Source organism: Tachyglossus aculeatus, chromosome 17, assembly GCF_015852505.1.
Source record: "Tachyglossus aculeatus isolate mTacAcu1 chromosome 17, mTacAcu1.pri, whole genome shotgun sequence".
Lineage (NCBI taxonomy): Eukaryota > Metazoa > Chordata > Mammalia > Monotremata > Tachyglossidae > Tachyglossus > Tachyglossus aculeatus.
The window spans coordinates 59712189-59728829 of NC_052082.1; the positions used below are offsets into that span (position 1 = coordinate 59712189).

At 51.8% G+C, this 16641-nt stretch overlaps 1 protein-coding gene across 1 annotated transcript; it reads left to right on the plus strand.

The window, feature by feature from the left end:
- Window positions 1-1752: 1752 nt before the first annotated feature.
- On the plus strand, window positions 1753-15976 carry NIPSNAP2 (nipsnap homolog 2). The gene is made up of 10 exons (XM_038759441.1): window positions 1753-1829; window positions 7905-8044; window positions 8161-8206; window positions 9543-9637; window positions 9943-10013; window positions 10461-10601; window positions 11114-11145; window positions 13332-13426; window positions 13803-13886; window positions 14741-15976. Exons 1-10 carry the CDS (start codon window positions 1753-1755, stop codon window positions 14803-14805), a joined length of 846 nt encoding a protein of 281 aa, XP_038615369.1. The 3' UTR covers window positions 14806-15976.
- Window positions 15977-16641: the final 665 nt, after the last annotated feature.

Below are 16641 nucleotides of genomic sequence, written 5' to 3' on the forward strand. Positions count from 1 at the left end.
ACTTCACTTCTCTGGGCCTCAGGTACCTCATCTGTAAAATGGGGACGAATAATAATAATGATGGCTTTTGTTAAGCGCTTACTATGTGCCAAGCACTGGAGGGGGTTACAAGGTAATCAGGTTGTCCCACATGGGGCTCACAGTCTTCATCCCCATTTTATGAGGTCACGGAGGCCTAGAGAAGGGAAGTGACTTGCCCAAAGTCACACAGCAGACAAGCAAAAGCGGTGGAGCTGGGATTAGAACCCAGGAGTAGACTAGCCTGATTTCAGTTTTAGAGAATAAAAGACCCTAGCTACAGTTCGGCTTAATTTACTCGCCCCTGCTACAGGAAGGTCAGACTGTGTCACTGAGTATGGACTAAAACAAAACACGTGCCTGTGGTATGTGTATTTGGGGGAAGGTGTAGTGTCCTGATTTGTGGTGGGAGACATGATTTTTCTCTTACTCCCTTCAGTTAAGGCAGGAGAGATTTTTGTGAGATTTTAAGGAAAGGAGCTAGTGAGTTTAGAAAACTGCAAGAGGGAGGCAATCGTAGTCACGGCCAACTCTAGGATAGTGAGTGCTAAGCATTAAGCTAGCTCTTGGGAAAGTATAACAGGAGCGTGACACATGAGAAGCATCATGGTCTGACTCTCAAATCCGGGCTCTTTCCACTGAGGCACGCTGCTAGCCCCCCGATGGGACAACCTGATCACCTCGTAACCTCCCCAGCGCTTAGAACAGTGCTTGGCACATAGTAAGCGCTTAACAAATGCCATTATTATTATTAGCCAAGTGGGAGGCCTCGGGGGCAGGGCGGGAGGCTCCGCCCCAAGCCCGGGCTCTTTCAATCAATCAATCAATCGTATTTATTGAGCGCTTGGGAAGTACAAGATGGCAATCAATCAATCAATCGTGTTGAGCGCTTACTGTGTGCAGAGCACTGTACTACGCGCTTGGGAAGTACAAGTTGGCAACATATAGAGACAGTCCCTACCCAATAGTGGGCTCACAGTCTAAAAGGGGGAGACAGAGAACAAAACCAAACATACTAACAAAATAAAATAAATAGAATAGATACGTACAAGTAAAATAAATAAATAAATAGAGTAATAAATATGTAAAAACATATATACATATATACAGGTGCTGTGGGGAAGGGAAGGAGGTAAGATGTGGGGGATGGAGAGGGGCCACGCTGCTAGCCCCCCATGGGACAACCTGATCTTCCTCCCTTCAAGGCCCTACTGAGAGCTCACCTCCTCCAGGAGGCCTTCCCAGACTGAGCCCCTTCCTTCCTCTCCCCCTCGTGCCCCTCTCCATCCCCCCCACCTTACCTCCTTCCCTTCCCCACAGCACCTGTATCTATGTATATATGTCTGTACATATTTATTACTCCATTTATCTTGTACATATCTATTCTATTTATTTTATTTTGTTAGTATGTTTGGTTTTGTTCTCTGTCTCCCCCTTCTAGACTGTGAGCCCGCTGTTGGGTAGGGGCCGTCTCTATGTGTTGCCGACTTGGACTTCCCAAGCGCTTGGTACAGTGCTCTGCACACAGTAAGCGCTCAATAAATACGATTGATTGATTGTAACCTCCCCAGCGCTTAGAACAGTGCTTGGCACTTAGTAAGCGCTTAACAAATGCCATTATTATTATTATTAGCCAAGTGGGAGGCCTCAGGGGCGGGAGGCCGCGTCCCCTCAGCGGGCTCGGGGGCCTGAGGCGCGTGCGCGCGGCGGGCGGAGCCCAGCCCACACAACAAGATGGCGGCGCGAGTGCTAAGGAGCCGGGGAGGGGCCGTCGCCACAGCCACGGCCCCTCGCTTCACGCCGGGCCTCAGGTGAGAGCTCCACGCCCATCCGTCTTCTAGACTGTGAGTCCATTGTTGGGTAGGGACCGTCTCTAGGTGTTGCCAACTTGTCCTTCCCAAGCGCTTAGTACAGTGCTCTGCACACATTAAGCGCCCAATAAATACGATTGATTGACTGATTGACCGGCCCCGCACGTTCCTCCTCCGCCGGGGCCCGTCCTGCCCCCCATGTCGGGCTGTCAATCAATCAATCAGTCGTATTTATTGAGCGCTTTCTGTGTGCAGAGCACCGTATAGAGACAGTCCCTACCCAACAGTGGGCTCACAGTCTAGAAGGGGGAGACAGAGAACAAAACCAAACATACTAACAAAATAAAATAAATAGATATGTACAAGTAAAATAAATAAATAGACAGAGTAATAAATACGTACAAACATATATACAGGTGCTGGTTTTGTTCTCTGTCTCCCCCTTCTAGACTGTGAGCCCACTGTTGGGTAGGGATCGTCTCTATGTGTTGCCGACTTATACTTCCCAAGCGCTTAGTCCAGTGCTCTGCACACAGTAAGCGCGCAATAAATACGATTGATTGATTGATTGACCGGCTCCGCACGTTCCTCCTCCGCCGGGGTCCGTCCTGCCCCCCATGTCGGGCTGTCAATCAATCAATCAATCAATCAATCGTATTTATTGAGCGCTTTCTGTGTGCAGAGCACCGTATAGAGACAGTCCCTACCCGACAGTGGGCTCACAGTCTAGAAGGGGGAGACAGAGAACAAAACCAAACATAATAATAATAATAATAATGGCATTTGTTAAGTGCTTACTATGTGCAAAGCACTGTTCTAAGCGCTGGGGAGGTTACAAGGTGATCAGGTTGTCCCTCAGGGGGCTCACAGTCTTAATCCCCATTTTACAGATGAGGTAACTGAGGCACAGAGAAGTGAAGTGACTTGTCCAAAGCCACACAGCTGACAATTGGCGGAGCTGGGGTTTGAACCCATGACCTCTGACTCCAAAGCCCGGGCTCTTTTCACTGAGCTATGCTGCTCAGAGACTAACAGAATAAAATAAATAGATATGTACAAGTAAAATAAATAAATAAACAAATAGAGTAATAAATACGTACAAACATATGGTGGTTTTGTTCTCTGTCTCCCCCTTCTAGACTGTGAGCCCACTGTTGGGTAGGGACTGTCTCTAGATGTTGCCAACTTGGACTTCCCAAGCAGTTAGTACAGTGCTCTGCACACAGTAAGCGCTCAATAAATACGATTGATTGATTGATTGATTAATTGATTGCTGTGGGGAAGGGAAGGAGGTAAGATGGGGGGGATGGAGGGGGGACGAGGGGGAGAGGGAGGAGGGGGCTCAGTGTGGGAAGGCCTCCTGGAGTCCTGTCCCCGCCTCAAGGTCACCGCCCGCCCCGGGGACGGCGGGGCAGGAGCAGGAGCAGGGGGCGGGGCCGGAGCGGGACCCTCCTCCCCCTTTTTTTTTAATTTATTTTTTTTTAAATGGCATTTATTAAGCTCTTACTATGTGCAGAGCACTGTCCTAAGCGCTGGGGGGATACAAGGTGATCAGGTTGTCCCACGGAGGGCTCACAGTCAATCCCACTCTCCCCCTCGTCCTCCTCTCCATCCCCCCATCTTACCTCCTTCCCTTCCCCACAGCACCTGTATGTATGTTTGTACATATTTATTACTCTATTTATTTATTTTACTTGTATGTATCTATTCTATTAATTTTACTTTGTTAGTCTGTTTGGTTTTGTTCTCTGTCTCCCCCTTTTAGACTGTGAGCCCACTGTTGGGTAGGGGCTGTCTCTAGATGTTGCCAACTTGGACTTCCCAAGCGCTTAGTACAGTGCTTTGCACACAGTAAGCGCTCAATAAATATGATTGATTGATTGATTGATCGATCCCCATTTTCCAGATGAGGTAACTGAGGCACAGAGAAGTGAAGCACTCTTCCTCCCTTCAAAGCCCTACTGAGAGCTCACCTCCTCCAGGAGGCCTTCCCAGACTGAGCCCCCTCCTTCCTCTCCCCCTACTCGCCCTCCCCATCCCTCCTGCCTTACCTCTTTCCCCTCCCGACAGCACCTGTATATATGTATATATGTTTGTACATATTTATTACTATGTTATATAATATATTTATTTTATTTATTTATTTATTCATTTTACTTGTGCATGTTTATTCTATTCATTTAATTTGGTTTATATGTTTTGTTTTGTTGTCTGTCTCCCCCTTCTAGACTGTGAGCCCGCTGTTGGCTAGGGACCGTCTCTATATGTTGCAAACTTGTACTTTCCAAGCGCTTAGTACAGTGCTCTGCACACAGTAAGCGCTCAATAAATACGATTAAATGAAATGAAATGACTTGCCCAAAGTCACACAGCTGACAAGCGGCAGGGTCGGGATTTGAACTCATGACCACCGACTCCAAAGCCTGGAGTCACTGAGCCACGCTGCTTCTCTTTTCTCAACCCAATAAATACGTATTTATTACTGTATTTATATTTTATTTGTACATATTTATTCTATTTATTTTATTTTGTTAATATGTTTTGTTCTCTGTCTCCCCCTTCTAGACTGTGAGCCCGCTGTTGGGTAGGGACCGTCTCTAGATGTTGCCAACTTGTACTTCCCAAGCGCTTAGTACAGTGCTCTGCGGGGCCTGCCGCCAGTCATTCATTCATTCATTCAATTGTGTGTATTGAGCGCTTACTGTGTGCAGAGCACTGTACTAAGCGCCTGGGAACAGCCGGTCGGGGGAGCGGAGGGGGCCTGCCGGGAGCTCACCTGAGGAGGAGAGTTCATTCATTTGTATTTAGCAGCTCAATAAATACGAATGAATAAATGAACCCTCCTACATCGTCCTTCCTCATTCATTCATTCAGTCGGTCGTATTTATTATAATAATAATGGCATTTATTAAGTGCTTACTATGTAAGGAGGAGCAGCATGGCTCAGTGGAAAGTGCCTGGTCTTTGGAGTCAGAGGTCATGGGTTCGTATTCCGACTCCACCACGTGTCTGCTGTGTGACCTTGGGCAATTCACTTCACTTCTCTGAGCCTCAATTACCTCATCTGTAAAATGGGGATTAAGACTGTGAGCCCCACGTGGGACAACCTAATCACTTTGTAACCCCGCCAGTGCTTAGAACAGTGCTCTGCACATAGTAAGCGCTTAACAAATGCCATTATTATTATTATTATTATGTGCAAAGCACTGTTCTGAACTCTGGGGAGGATACAGGGTGATCAGGTTGTCCCACGGGGGGCTCACAGTCTTAATCCCCATTTTACAGATGAGGTAACTGAGGCACAGAGAAGTTAAGTGACTTGCCCAAAGTCACACAGCTGACAGTTGGCGGAGACAGGATTTGAACCCATGACCTCTGACTCCAAAGCCCGTGCTCTTTTCCACTGAGCCACGCTGCTTCTATTTATTGAGCGCTTACTGTGTGCAGGGCACTGTACTAAGCGCTTGGGAAGTACAAGTTGGCAACATATTCCTCCCTCCTCCTCCATCCTGCTTTAATAGTAATGGCATTTATTAAGCGCTTACTATGTGCAAAGCACTGTTCTAAGTGCTGATAATTTTGGTATTTGTTAAGCACTTACAATGTGCAAAGCAGTGCTCTAAGCTCTGGGGAGAATATGAGGTGATCAGGTTCTCCCCTTCCCTCTCCCGCATCCCTCTTCTTCCTCCCCACTTCTTTCTCCCACATTCTCCCCCGCCTCCTTCCCCTCCCCGCCATTACTCTATTTATTTATTTTATTTGTACATATTTATTCTATTTATTTTATGTTGTTAATATGTTTTGTTTTGTTGTCTGTCTCCCCCTTCTAGACTGTGAGCCCGCTGTTGGGTAGGGACCGTCTCTATGTGTTGCCAACTTGTACTTCCCCAGCGCTTAGTACAGTGCTCTGCACACAGTAAGCGCTCAATAAATACGATTGAATGAATGAATCCCTCTTTCCTTCCCTCCCTAATCAGTCCTCCGTCTTTCCACCTCCGTCCCCCTCCACCATCCTCCCAACTTTATCGGGGGTCCCTCTCTTCAGGCCACCGGCCACCCAAGGACCCCCCCACCCCGACAGTCTCTGCCCTAGGGGAGCCTTGGCTGTTTTTGAGGGGGGCTTCGTGCACATGCAGGGTGGGAGCCAGGTCCTGCGTGTCTTGAGCACTCAGGATATGCTCAGGATTTCCCTTTGTTTACTTTCAACAATTACATCTAAAAACCTGCTGGCAAAACCCGCTTGTCTTGTCTCTCTTTGCGGTGTCTTTCTTGGCTGGGTTTGGAAGACCCAAGTGGGGCTTGCGGTCCGAAATAATCGATGGTATTTATTGAGCACTTACTGCATTGAGCGCACCATATTAGGCATTTGGAAGACTACAATACAATGGAGTTGGTTAAACAAAATCCCTGACCGCAAGGAGTTTACAGTCCAGAGGAGCCCCAACTGCCCAGCCTCTGTCCTCCTCCGTCTTCCCTCCTAAGCCAGGCGGGTGCTGTCGGCCAAAGCAACCAGCCGAAAGCCCCATTTCTGCCAGAGGAAAGACAGACACAACCGGTCCCCAAATCCTCTTGGTTGTCCTCTGTGGGCGACTGCTTCGAACTCAGCCAGAAACAGTCGTGATCCAGCCGGGTTGTCATACCACACCTCGTTTCATTTTGCGACGTCGTGTGACAAGCTGGCGTCCCCAGAGTTGAGGTTGTTGTAGACGTTTTGCGCTTTAGTGGAGAATAGCTTTGTCTTTTATCAGACCCAGGAGGAAAATTGCATACCCAGAAGGGTTTCCCCTATCATCCTCTTTCGCGGGAGACACGTGTATGTGCTGTATTTCATAAAAAGAGAGTCATTTTAAGTTCCAAGTGAAGCCACGTTAAAGGCTGCTTACAAGCACACAGCCATGCTGGGCCTGGCTTATCGCCTGGAGCATTTCAGCGCTTCAAAGGACTTGTAACTTGACAGATCCTCTAAGCATACGTCTGGTTCGAGTAAAGTTGGTTTTCGTGCCTCACTCTCCATTTACTGGGTTTGGTGGACTTGTACGTATGTATTCTATGTATTTTATTTTGTTACTATGTTTGGTTTTGTTCTCTGTCTCCCCCTTTTAGACTGTGAGCCCACTGTTGGGTAGGGACTGTCTCTATATGTTGCCAGTTTGTACTTCCCAAGCGCTTAGTACAGTGCTGTGCACATAGTAAGCGCTCAATAAATACGATTGATGATGATGATGACTTCTTGGGCTGAGAGAGCGCCCTTATCATTGTCATTCATTCATTCAATTGTATTGATTGTGTGCAAAGCACTGTACTAAGTACTTGGGAGAGCACAATATAATAATAAGCAGGGACGTTCCCTGCCCACAACGAGCTTACATTCGTCTGTCATTTTTCTCAGCCTTGCAGCCTAGACCTTAAATCTGTATCTCTCGACAACCAATGAGCCGCCGGGCCCAGGCAGTGTGGGTATGTTCTGCAGGACACCTGGGAGCAGAACCCTGTGCTGAGCGCTCGGATGGGTACAGCCAAAGCAGGATGCACATTCTCTGCCCTCCAGAAGCTTACAGTCTAGCACTGGGTGCGGACGGTGGGGGCCGGAGGAGGAGGAGCAGGTAGAGAACGGCCAGCAGTCCGAGGGGTCAGACCGAACTAGCCAGTCAGAGAAAACGAGCGGCCAGTAGTACCTGAGGGCCGGGATGTCACGGTTCGAGTTTTCTTCTAGATCACGTTAACAGATTTCTTTCCACTGGGCCACACTGCTTTTTTCTGAAGAAGTAGCGTGGCCTAGTGGAAAGAGCCTGGGCCTGGGAATCAGAGGACCTGGGTTCTAATCCTGGCTCTGCCACTTGTTTGCTGTGTGACCTCGGGCAAGTCGCTTCACTTCTCTGTGCCTCAGTTTCCTCTTCTGTAAAATGGGGATTAAAACCGTGAGCCCCATATGGGATAGGGGATCTGTCCGACCTGATTAGCTTGTATCTACCCGAGCACTTAGAACAGTGCTTGACACATAGTAAGTGCTTAACAATTACCACAATTATTATTATTACTATTAATAATAATAGTAGTTATTGTCATCTCCTCCAGGACTGTGGCCTCATCCCCAAACAGACCCCGTGAAGACAGCTGGCTGAAATCCTTATTCGTCCGTAAAGTCGACCCGAGGAAAGATGCCCACTCCAACCTCCTGGCCAAAAAGGAGACCAGCAGCCTGTACAAGCTCCAGAGTGAGAGAGCACCCCCACTCCCACTGTGCCCCTCCCCGCCCCCGTCCCCCACCTGGGCCCAGCGTGTCAGGCCCTTGGGCTTTCTAAGGTTCTCACCCCATCGTCTCTCATTTCAGTTCACAACGTGAAGCCGGACTGCCTGGAAGCGTACAACAAAATTTGGTGAGCAGCAGTGTCCGAAAACATCCGTAGACTTGGTCACGGCGGGTGTCCCGGCGACCAGCCCCGACCAGGATTTGCTTGGAAAATAGAGCGGGAGAAAATGTCCCTGGGGCCTTAGAGAATTTCACGTCGGGACGTCCCGATGTTGGCGGGGTCCGATTGGCGATCGGTTTTTCTCCCTGGTGTCTGAGCTGATATGCCAGAGAGTTCTCAGGGTGGGAGTCGTTAAGCACTTTCTCCGTCCCAGGCGCTGTACTAAGCGCTGGGGTAGATAGAAGATCATCAGGTCACACGTGGGGTTTACTGTCCAAGTAGGAAGGAGAACAGGTTTTGAATCCCCATTTTGCTGAGGAGGAACCTGAGGCACAGTGAAGTGAAGTGACTTGCCCGAGGTCACACAGCGAGTATGTGGCAGAGCCAGGATTGGAACCCAGGATCTCTGACCCCCAGGCCCAGCCTCTTTCAATTAGGCCGGGCTGCTGCTTGTGCAAGCGAAGCTTGGAAGGCTGGAAAGCTTGGGAATTATTGTTTGAGGCAAGCAGCGCGTTCATGAAGGAGTCAGCCGCTTACACACATACACGCACACTCTCTCTCTCTCATGCTCACCCTGTGGCAGAATCTCATTTGGAATGGACAGACTTTATGCTGAAGTTTCCTCATCTGCAAAAGATGGACATGATGATAATAATAGCAATAATGGTGTTTGTGTAGCTCTCACCATGCGCCGAGCACTGTAGTAAATACCGGGGTACGTAAAAGATCGTTAGATTGCACCCAGTCTTTGTTCTACATGGGGCTCACAAGTCTAAGTAAGAAGGAGAACAGATATTGAGTCCCCATTTTACAGGGAACTAAACAGAGAAGCTAGGTGACTTGCCCAAGGTCGCACAGCAGGCAGTCGGCATTCAGTATGTGTTCTCCTTCCTCCTCGGTTTGGAAACCTTACGTGTTACAGGTACTGTGTCCTACCTGATGATCTTGTATGTACCCCAGTGCTTAGTACAGTGCTTGGCACGTGGAAAGGGTGACACCAGTACAATAACTGTCCCACAAAGGGGGGTCAGGGGACAGCCATCAGGATCAGGCTTTGTGGTGGGCTGGGACTGTCCGCTCTCCCTGTGGCTGTGGCTCTCAGTGGAGTTCACGAAACTCCTCTCATTCCCAGAGAAAGCCCAAGGTGCTCGTGCCATCCCCGAGAGTTGAGGTCAACCCCCCCCCCACACACACACACGCACACACTCACGAGCAGAGTGGGTGCCGGGCGGCGGGGAATGTCCAAGCGGGCTCTCCGGAGTGGCACCCAGATGGACCCGAGCTTGCTCTGCTCCCGTTTCAGCCAGGAAGTGCTGCCCAAGATCCATGAGGAGAAGCATTACCCCTGCACATTGGTGGGGACGTGGAACACGTGGTACGGGGAGCAGGACCAGGCCGGTAGGGAGCCCGACCTTCTGAGTGACCCAGTCAGTCCCGGGGCGGGGGTGGGGGACAATGGCCCGTCAAAGCCAGAAGCCTCCTTGGCCGCCGGGCCAGGGGGCGAGGGGGGCCATCCCGGTGCCCGAAATCGGCCGCGGACCTCTTGCCCCATGTCTGACGTGTTTGAGGCCCACGCCGGGCATCGCTGTGCCCCGCTCTGCTCTGTGGACCATGGCTGCTGTGTCCCTTGAAGGTTTCGGGGGGTGATGCAGGTGCGGCTCACGGGCCCTAAGTGTGTGCCTGTTTCTGAAATTCTCTTTCAGTCCATCTCTGGCGGTACGAGGGAGGCTACCCGGCCCTCACTGAGGTCATGAACAAGCTCAGAGAAAATAAGGTATGCTTTAAATGTGTTTATTAACTTTGGGGGGCAAGGGGGCGAGAGGAACTGTTGGGGGGCCCCGGAGTTTTCTGTTAGAGATGCCGGTCCCTGGGACGTCCGCTCTCTTGAGGAAGGCTCAGTTAGACGCAGCTTTCTCTGCAGAAATCCCAGTGGCTAGGGCACGTGGGCTTTGGAACCGATTTGAAACTACCTCAGGGATTGGGCTGTGTCAGTCGTATTTATTAAGCACTTACTGTGTGCGGAGCACTGTACTAAGCACTTGGGAGAGCACTATAGAACATAAAGCAGACACATTCCCTGCCCACAATGAGCTTACAGTGTAGACCTTGTGCCGAGAGGGTCCACCAGGCTGGGGCCGGGACCGGGGCTGGGCAGAACCTCGCTAAAGAGTCCACAGGGCCTGTGTGAAGGATTGACGAGAACCTCGATTCTCTCTGGAAGGAGTTTTTTGAGTTCCGCAAGGAGAGAGGGAACATGCTGCTGTCTCGCAGGAACCAGCTTCTGCTGGAGTTCAGCTTCTGGAATGAGCCCGTTCCCCGGCCGGGCCCCAATATCTACGAGCTGCGGTCCTACCAGCTCAGAGTGAGTACCCGCAGTTGGGGGTGGGAGGCGGGGAGGCCGGGAATCCGCACTCCCACATACCCTGTGCCCCGGTGGAGGCTCCAGCTCTCCGGCTGCTCAATCCGGAGGGCCGCTGCCCACTGGCTAGCTCCTGAGCAGAGCCAAGGCGGGTGTTTGAGGCGGAGTGGAGAGTACTAGCCGAGAGGCCCCAGGGGCCAAAACAAAGATGTTTGAATCCTTAGATGAGCCGGTTCCCATTCTCAGGCCCGTTCCCATTCCCATTCTCCACATCTGCCTTCCTGGGAAGAGACTGGGCCCTGGGAGGGGCAGCAGGGTCCACCGGATGGGATTGGGGTCATCGACACAGGACTTTGGAAGGAGTTGGGTGGGACCAGCACCCCACAGTACGTTCTTACTAAGAACCAAGATGTGGATGTGCACGTGGGAGAGGGTGGTCTTGCTTTGCAGTTTCCTTGGAACTGCTTCCAGATTTCTTTGTCTCTGAGCTAACTTGCTACAAATGTTTCTTTCAGCCAGGAACGATGATCGAATGGGGCAACTATTGGTAAGTGGCCCAAGTAGGCTGCAGCGGGCCTCCGGGCCGCTATGCTGCCAGCATCTCTAATGGGCTGTTCCTTCTCCCCTGTTCGCGGTAGAGCCGAGGACTCTTGGGGCTCCAGGGACCTCTGGAGCCCGGCCTGGGCACGGGCACAAGTCTAGCTTTGCCCAGAGTGCTGTTTGCCCTTGGCCGCATCCCAGCCCTGGCTGGTCCACAAGGCCCTCAGCTTACCCCCGCCCCTGGGGCTCTACTGCTGCTGCCACCTCTCGTGTTGGTCCAGGCAGCAAAGTGCCAACGGTGGTGCTGCGGGAACTTCTCCTCCCCCAATCTCCCCACTTCCACCTCTCCCCTCCCCACCACCCCCTCCTCCCCTGACCTCCACCCTGAGTGAGGTGGCGGTGGTGAAGGTGTTTATCGAGTGTCCGCTGGGTGCCGGACACCGGACAAGCGCTGAGGATCTCCTAGGATGAGAGTCAGGCCCATGGTCAGCCCACCATTGGGCCCATGGGGGCTTCTGGGCTCAGGATGCATTCGGAGATGGGAGAGATGCACACATACCAGAAATGGTGTGCGAGGGTCTTGTCCTGCACCGGGAGATGGGCCAGTGGCAACTGCAGAAATGGGATGGTGGCAGGGGCGCTGGAGGGTTTGGCCCTTGCCCGCTGTGCCCTCCGATCTGGGTGGGAGCGCGGGGCTGAGGTTTTCTAACCCCTGGAATCATCAGGTCGGGCGGGGGGTGGGGGAGGTGGTCGCTGATGGCTCCCCGGGGCAGCCCAACCCCCACCTCGGCCAGCGCTCTGGGCCGCGACTCCAAGCAGGAGGGAAAGAACTCGGATCCAGAAAGGAACAGCTAAGGGAGCCCGGGGGCGGACTAGGTGAGTTGGGGATCTTTGGTGTGGAGATGGGAGACCTGAGCTCCATCAGTCACCCAGTACAATTTACTGATGCCTGCTGTGGACCCAAGCACTGTGCTGAGCACTTGGGGGATTCCAGTAGAATTAAGGAAAACACAATCTCTGCCTTCAATGAGCTTACAATCAGTCAATAAGTGCTTAACAAATACCATTAAAAAAAATCATTCGGTAGTTTCGATGGTAGTTTAGCTCTTTATTAAGCCCTTGGAAGAGAAACGGTTAAGAGTTAAGCGAAGTCAACTCTACCGTTGACGGTAGAGTTAACCTGATTCGCTTGTATCTACCCCAGCACTTAGAACAGGGACTGGTACATAGTAAGTGCTTAACAACTACCATAGTAATTATTTTTATTATTATGGCAAGCTGCCTGACCTCAAGAAGCTTACAGTCTAATGCGGGAGATAGACACTAAAATAAATTACAGAAAAGAGTTCTGGGAGTTCCAGAGGCCCAGGTTCCAGTGGGACAGTGGAGCCACCCGGTGCCGCTGCCCAGCTTGGGGACCCCCCCACCACCACCCCTGGGGAAGCCATCACCTCCAATTTACGCCCAGCCTGGAAGTGATTTTCCACACTGGAATGAACGAGAACGTCCGATTTTATTTTAACACATAGGTGACCGTTTAGGCGGTGGCCCGCCCTGCCCCCATCGGCCCGGCCCACCCGCCCCCGGTTCAGGGTAGGTTCCCGGATCCGGCCGGGATAAAGCGCCGTAAGTGTCCCTGTCTCGCGCTCCTGTATTAGGGCAATTCAGAATGGTGCTTTAGATGAAAACCAAGATCCGCTCCTTGGAACTGATGCGCTGGGCCGTAATTAGGGTAATTTCGGTAATTTGCCAATGAGGTTGGTTTTTCACTTTGGGCTTGAAAATAATAAATCAAACTTACAATTGTTTAATAGAAAACTGATAACCTAACACTTTTATTAATTCACGGGCCGTGGACTAGTACTCTGAATCTTTTCAAACTGGTTTTGGTGGTTATGCGGGTGTCTGACCCTTCCCCCCGACCCCCTCCCCGACTCTGAGGAACCAGCTCTGTCTTTTGAAAAGTAACGGTGGCTCGCCCAGAGCCATTTGGAAGAGAGCAGGAGGGTGGCAGCGAGGTGGCTGGAGGCCAGGGTCGCCGGTGGGCCGAGGAGAGCCACTGCAAGCTGTTTGCAGGGAGCGCGGGCTGAGAGGGTTTTCCCCACTGATACCACTTCCACAGGCTGGTCCGCGGGACGGGCAGGGGCTCGGCCGGCATGCATCGGAGACCCAAGGCTGTTTGTGTGTCCGCAGGGCCCGGGCCATCCGCTTTCGCCAGGACAATCAGGAAGCCGTCGGAGGGTTCTTCTCTCAGATCGGCCAGTTGTACATGGTGCATCACCTGTGGGGTAGGGTCTTCCTCTCTCCCCCTTCCCCTCACCCCCGGGCCTCCGCGGGGAAGCAGGCAGTCTGCTCCAGGCCCCTGCCCTGCGTTCCCACGCTCCCCTGCCCCTCGTCCCCATGCCCGCCTGGCGGCTGACCACCACAACCAGATTTCTGGGAGGGAGGCACCCTGAGGGCCAGCCGAGCTCGGGCCCAGTGGTCAAGGGCCGAGCTCCACATTGAACGCCGGTTTGTTTCCACGCCGGCTTCCCTGCCGGACCCCAGGGTTGCCAAGCCCATCGGGCTTGGGGGCGGCGAGGCAGGCCTCCACGGGACAGGGCCTCCCAGGGCTGGGAGCCTTAAGGTCTAGCCTTAAGGTTCCTTCTGTGGGAATTCTCCCAGCATACAAAGATCTCCAGTCCAGAGAAGACACACGGAACTCGGCCTGGAACAAACACGGCTGGGAAGAACTCGTGTATTACACAGGTATGGTGCAACGGTCCCTTTTTTTTTTAAAACAGTACTTGTCAAGCTCTTGCTGTGTGTCAAACACTGTCCTGAGCGCTGGAGTAGGTATGAATTAATTAGGTCGGCGCATTCCCTGTCCCACATGGGGTTTACAATCTAAATAGAAGGGAGAAAGGTATCCCATTTTATAGTTGAAGAAACTGAGTCACGGGGAAGTGAAGGGATTTGCCCAAGGTCACACAGCAAGCAGTTGGCAAAGCCAGGATTAGAACCCAGTTCCTCTTTACTTCCAGGCCTGTGCTCTCCACTGAGCCAGGTTGCTTTCCTTCATGGGAAAGTGCTTGGTATTCCCCCACGTCTCTTCAGTTTGCATGTGGCAGAGATCATTCTGTTTGTCTGTGGGCTCTTTGGGAGAGCGAGGCTCAGTGCTGGGCGCCCACTTTGTCCAGACCGCTGTACGGGGCACATCTTGTGTGCAGAAACTCTTCTGTATGTCCACTATGTGCAGATCACTGATGTGGGGGCCACTTGGGTTGCCCAGCACTGTGCCGGGCCGGGTTGTTCAAGCTCCACGAGGTTACCCTTTGTGTCGCCATGTTCTTGGAGAGCCTGGTCTGGACTCGAGCTCAGCGACTCCCAAAAATCTCCATCGCAAAAACTCCTCTGACCCCTCACCAGCCCGGGAGGAGAGCACCAGGTGCCCTGTGTCCGTGCACCCACTGGGTAGCTTCCCTGGGCAGGGAATGTGTCTGTTATAGTCTTACATTGTTCTCTCCCAAGCGCTTAGTACAGTGCACTGCACACCATAAGGGCTCAATAAGTACGATTGACTGACCCTCTTACCGCCTCTAATTCTCCCCTCTCCTTTTCAGTGCCCCTCATTCAGGAAATGGAGTCCAGGATCATGATACCGCTGAAGATCTCGCCTCTTCAGTAAAGCTGGGATTGACTTCCTTGTGCCTACTTAGGTCTAAGTGACAAATATTTGTCTTCAGTTAATTTGGTGGTATACCCGGAATATCATGGTGAGAAAGTAGCATCGCAATGTGAAACTGCTGTGTGTCGCTTATCAAAGAGTGAGAGAGAGAGAGAGAGGTGCCTCTTTCCTCCAGAGTCTAAATAGCAGTGGGCCCCAAAGAAAAATATCCCGGGGTTCCAGGACTTGCGCTCCCCCCCACCCCCATGGCCAACAGGCCCGTCTCCAGTGGGAGGCTGGAACATGGCGAGAATCGGAGCCACCTAAAATTAGAATCCAATCGGGAACCCAACCTCTATCCAGTTTTCTCTAGTAGGGGAGCGGCGGCGGCAAGCCCGACCCCACGGACATCCCACCGGCCGCTGCCAGTTCTGGGTGCGCCAGGCCACGCGGTTCTACCCCGGCCTCTCTGGGAGCCGCTCACACTACGCGCGGGCGCATCACCCACTGTGACATCTCCAGAAAAGTTCCGGATGGATAGACGCCGGTAACATATCCCTTCCCCAGCTGGGTGGCGGTCAGTCCGTGCATCCAAGAGAGTTCCATCCTGGGAGAAACGAGTTCCATCCCGGGAGAAACCGATGCCGAGATGCAAAATATCCGATCTCTAGGCTGGGCTCGGATCTGTGTGGGCAAAATGTCACCCCCGCCCCCAGCCCGCGTTGGACCAGGGAAGGAGCCGGAGGCACAGCATGGTCTGGGGTTTGGAAAAGAAATCCCTTCAAGAGCACTGAGTGTTTCTTTTTAAATTACATTTTTCCACAATCAAAGCAGAGAGAGGCTAAGGGAGGGGTCCGTTTTCCCGGCCTTCGGTGTTGGGAGACCTGCCTTGGCAGACATTTCCTCAACGGAGCTTGAGAAGGGTGTGTGTAGGCCAAAAGCTCCCCAGGGGACATGAAGCGTGCGTGTCCTGTCCGTTTCTGTCGGATTTTGTTTCTGAGTGTTGTGTTCCCGCTGTGTCCGTCATGATGTGAAATCTTGTCGCGATGATACGTTACCGTCTTCCCCAGATAGCTAAAGTATCGCAGTGTAAATGACAGCGTGTACAAATCACAGAACAGATGTCTAATTTGTACATTTGAATGGTTTTCTGCTAGAGCACATAAAGTCAATAAAATCCCTTTAATTTTCACATATAGCTTGTGTTGCTTTAGTGGCTCCCCTGTGGCCCTCCACTCACCTGCCTAACATTACCGGGAGAGAGAACTGAGCCTTTGAGTTAAGTGTTGTATGTTTTTGGGTTTTTTTTATGGTATTGGTTAATGCTTACTATGTGCCAGGCACTGTACTAAGCGCTGGGGTAGATACAAGACAATCAGGTTGGACATAGTCCATGTCTGACATGGAGCTCATAGTCTTAATCCCTATTTTGCAAATGAGGTAAGTAACAGAGACATCAAGTGACTTGCCCAAGGTCATACAGCAGACAAGTGGTGGAGATGGGATTAGAGCAGGTACTCAGAGTCCTTGGTCTGTACTCTTTGCACTAGGCCACGCTGCTTCCCTCGCCCTGAGCTTCCATGGAGATGAGAGAGAGAGAGTGAGTGTGTGTGTGTGTGTGTGAGAATTGTATATATTGAGCACTTACTGTGTGCAGAGCACCGTACTAAGCGCTTGGGAGACTGTGCGTGTGGGTGTGCACAGGTGTGAATTCTCCAGGGCCACTGTCCCACGTTCCCTAGTTGAGAAGGGCAATGAGGCTGTGGAGGAGGGAGGCCTATCTGGGGGAGGGTTGCACAGATTTCCAACACTCTGAATGGACTGGAGCAGGAAAAGACAAGGGGACACACCTGCTCC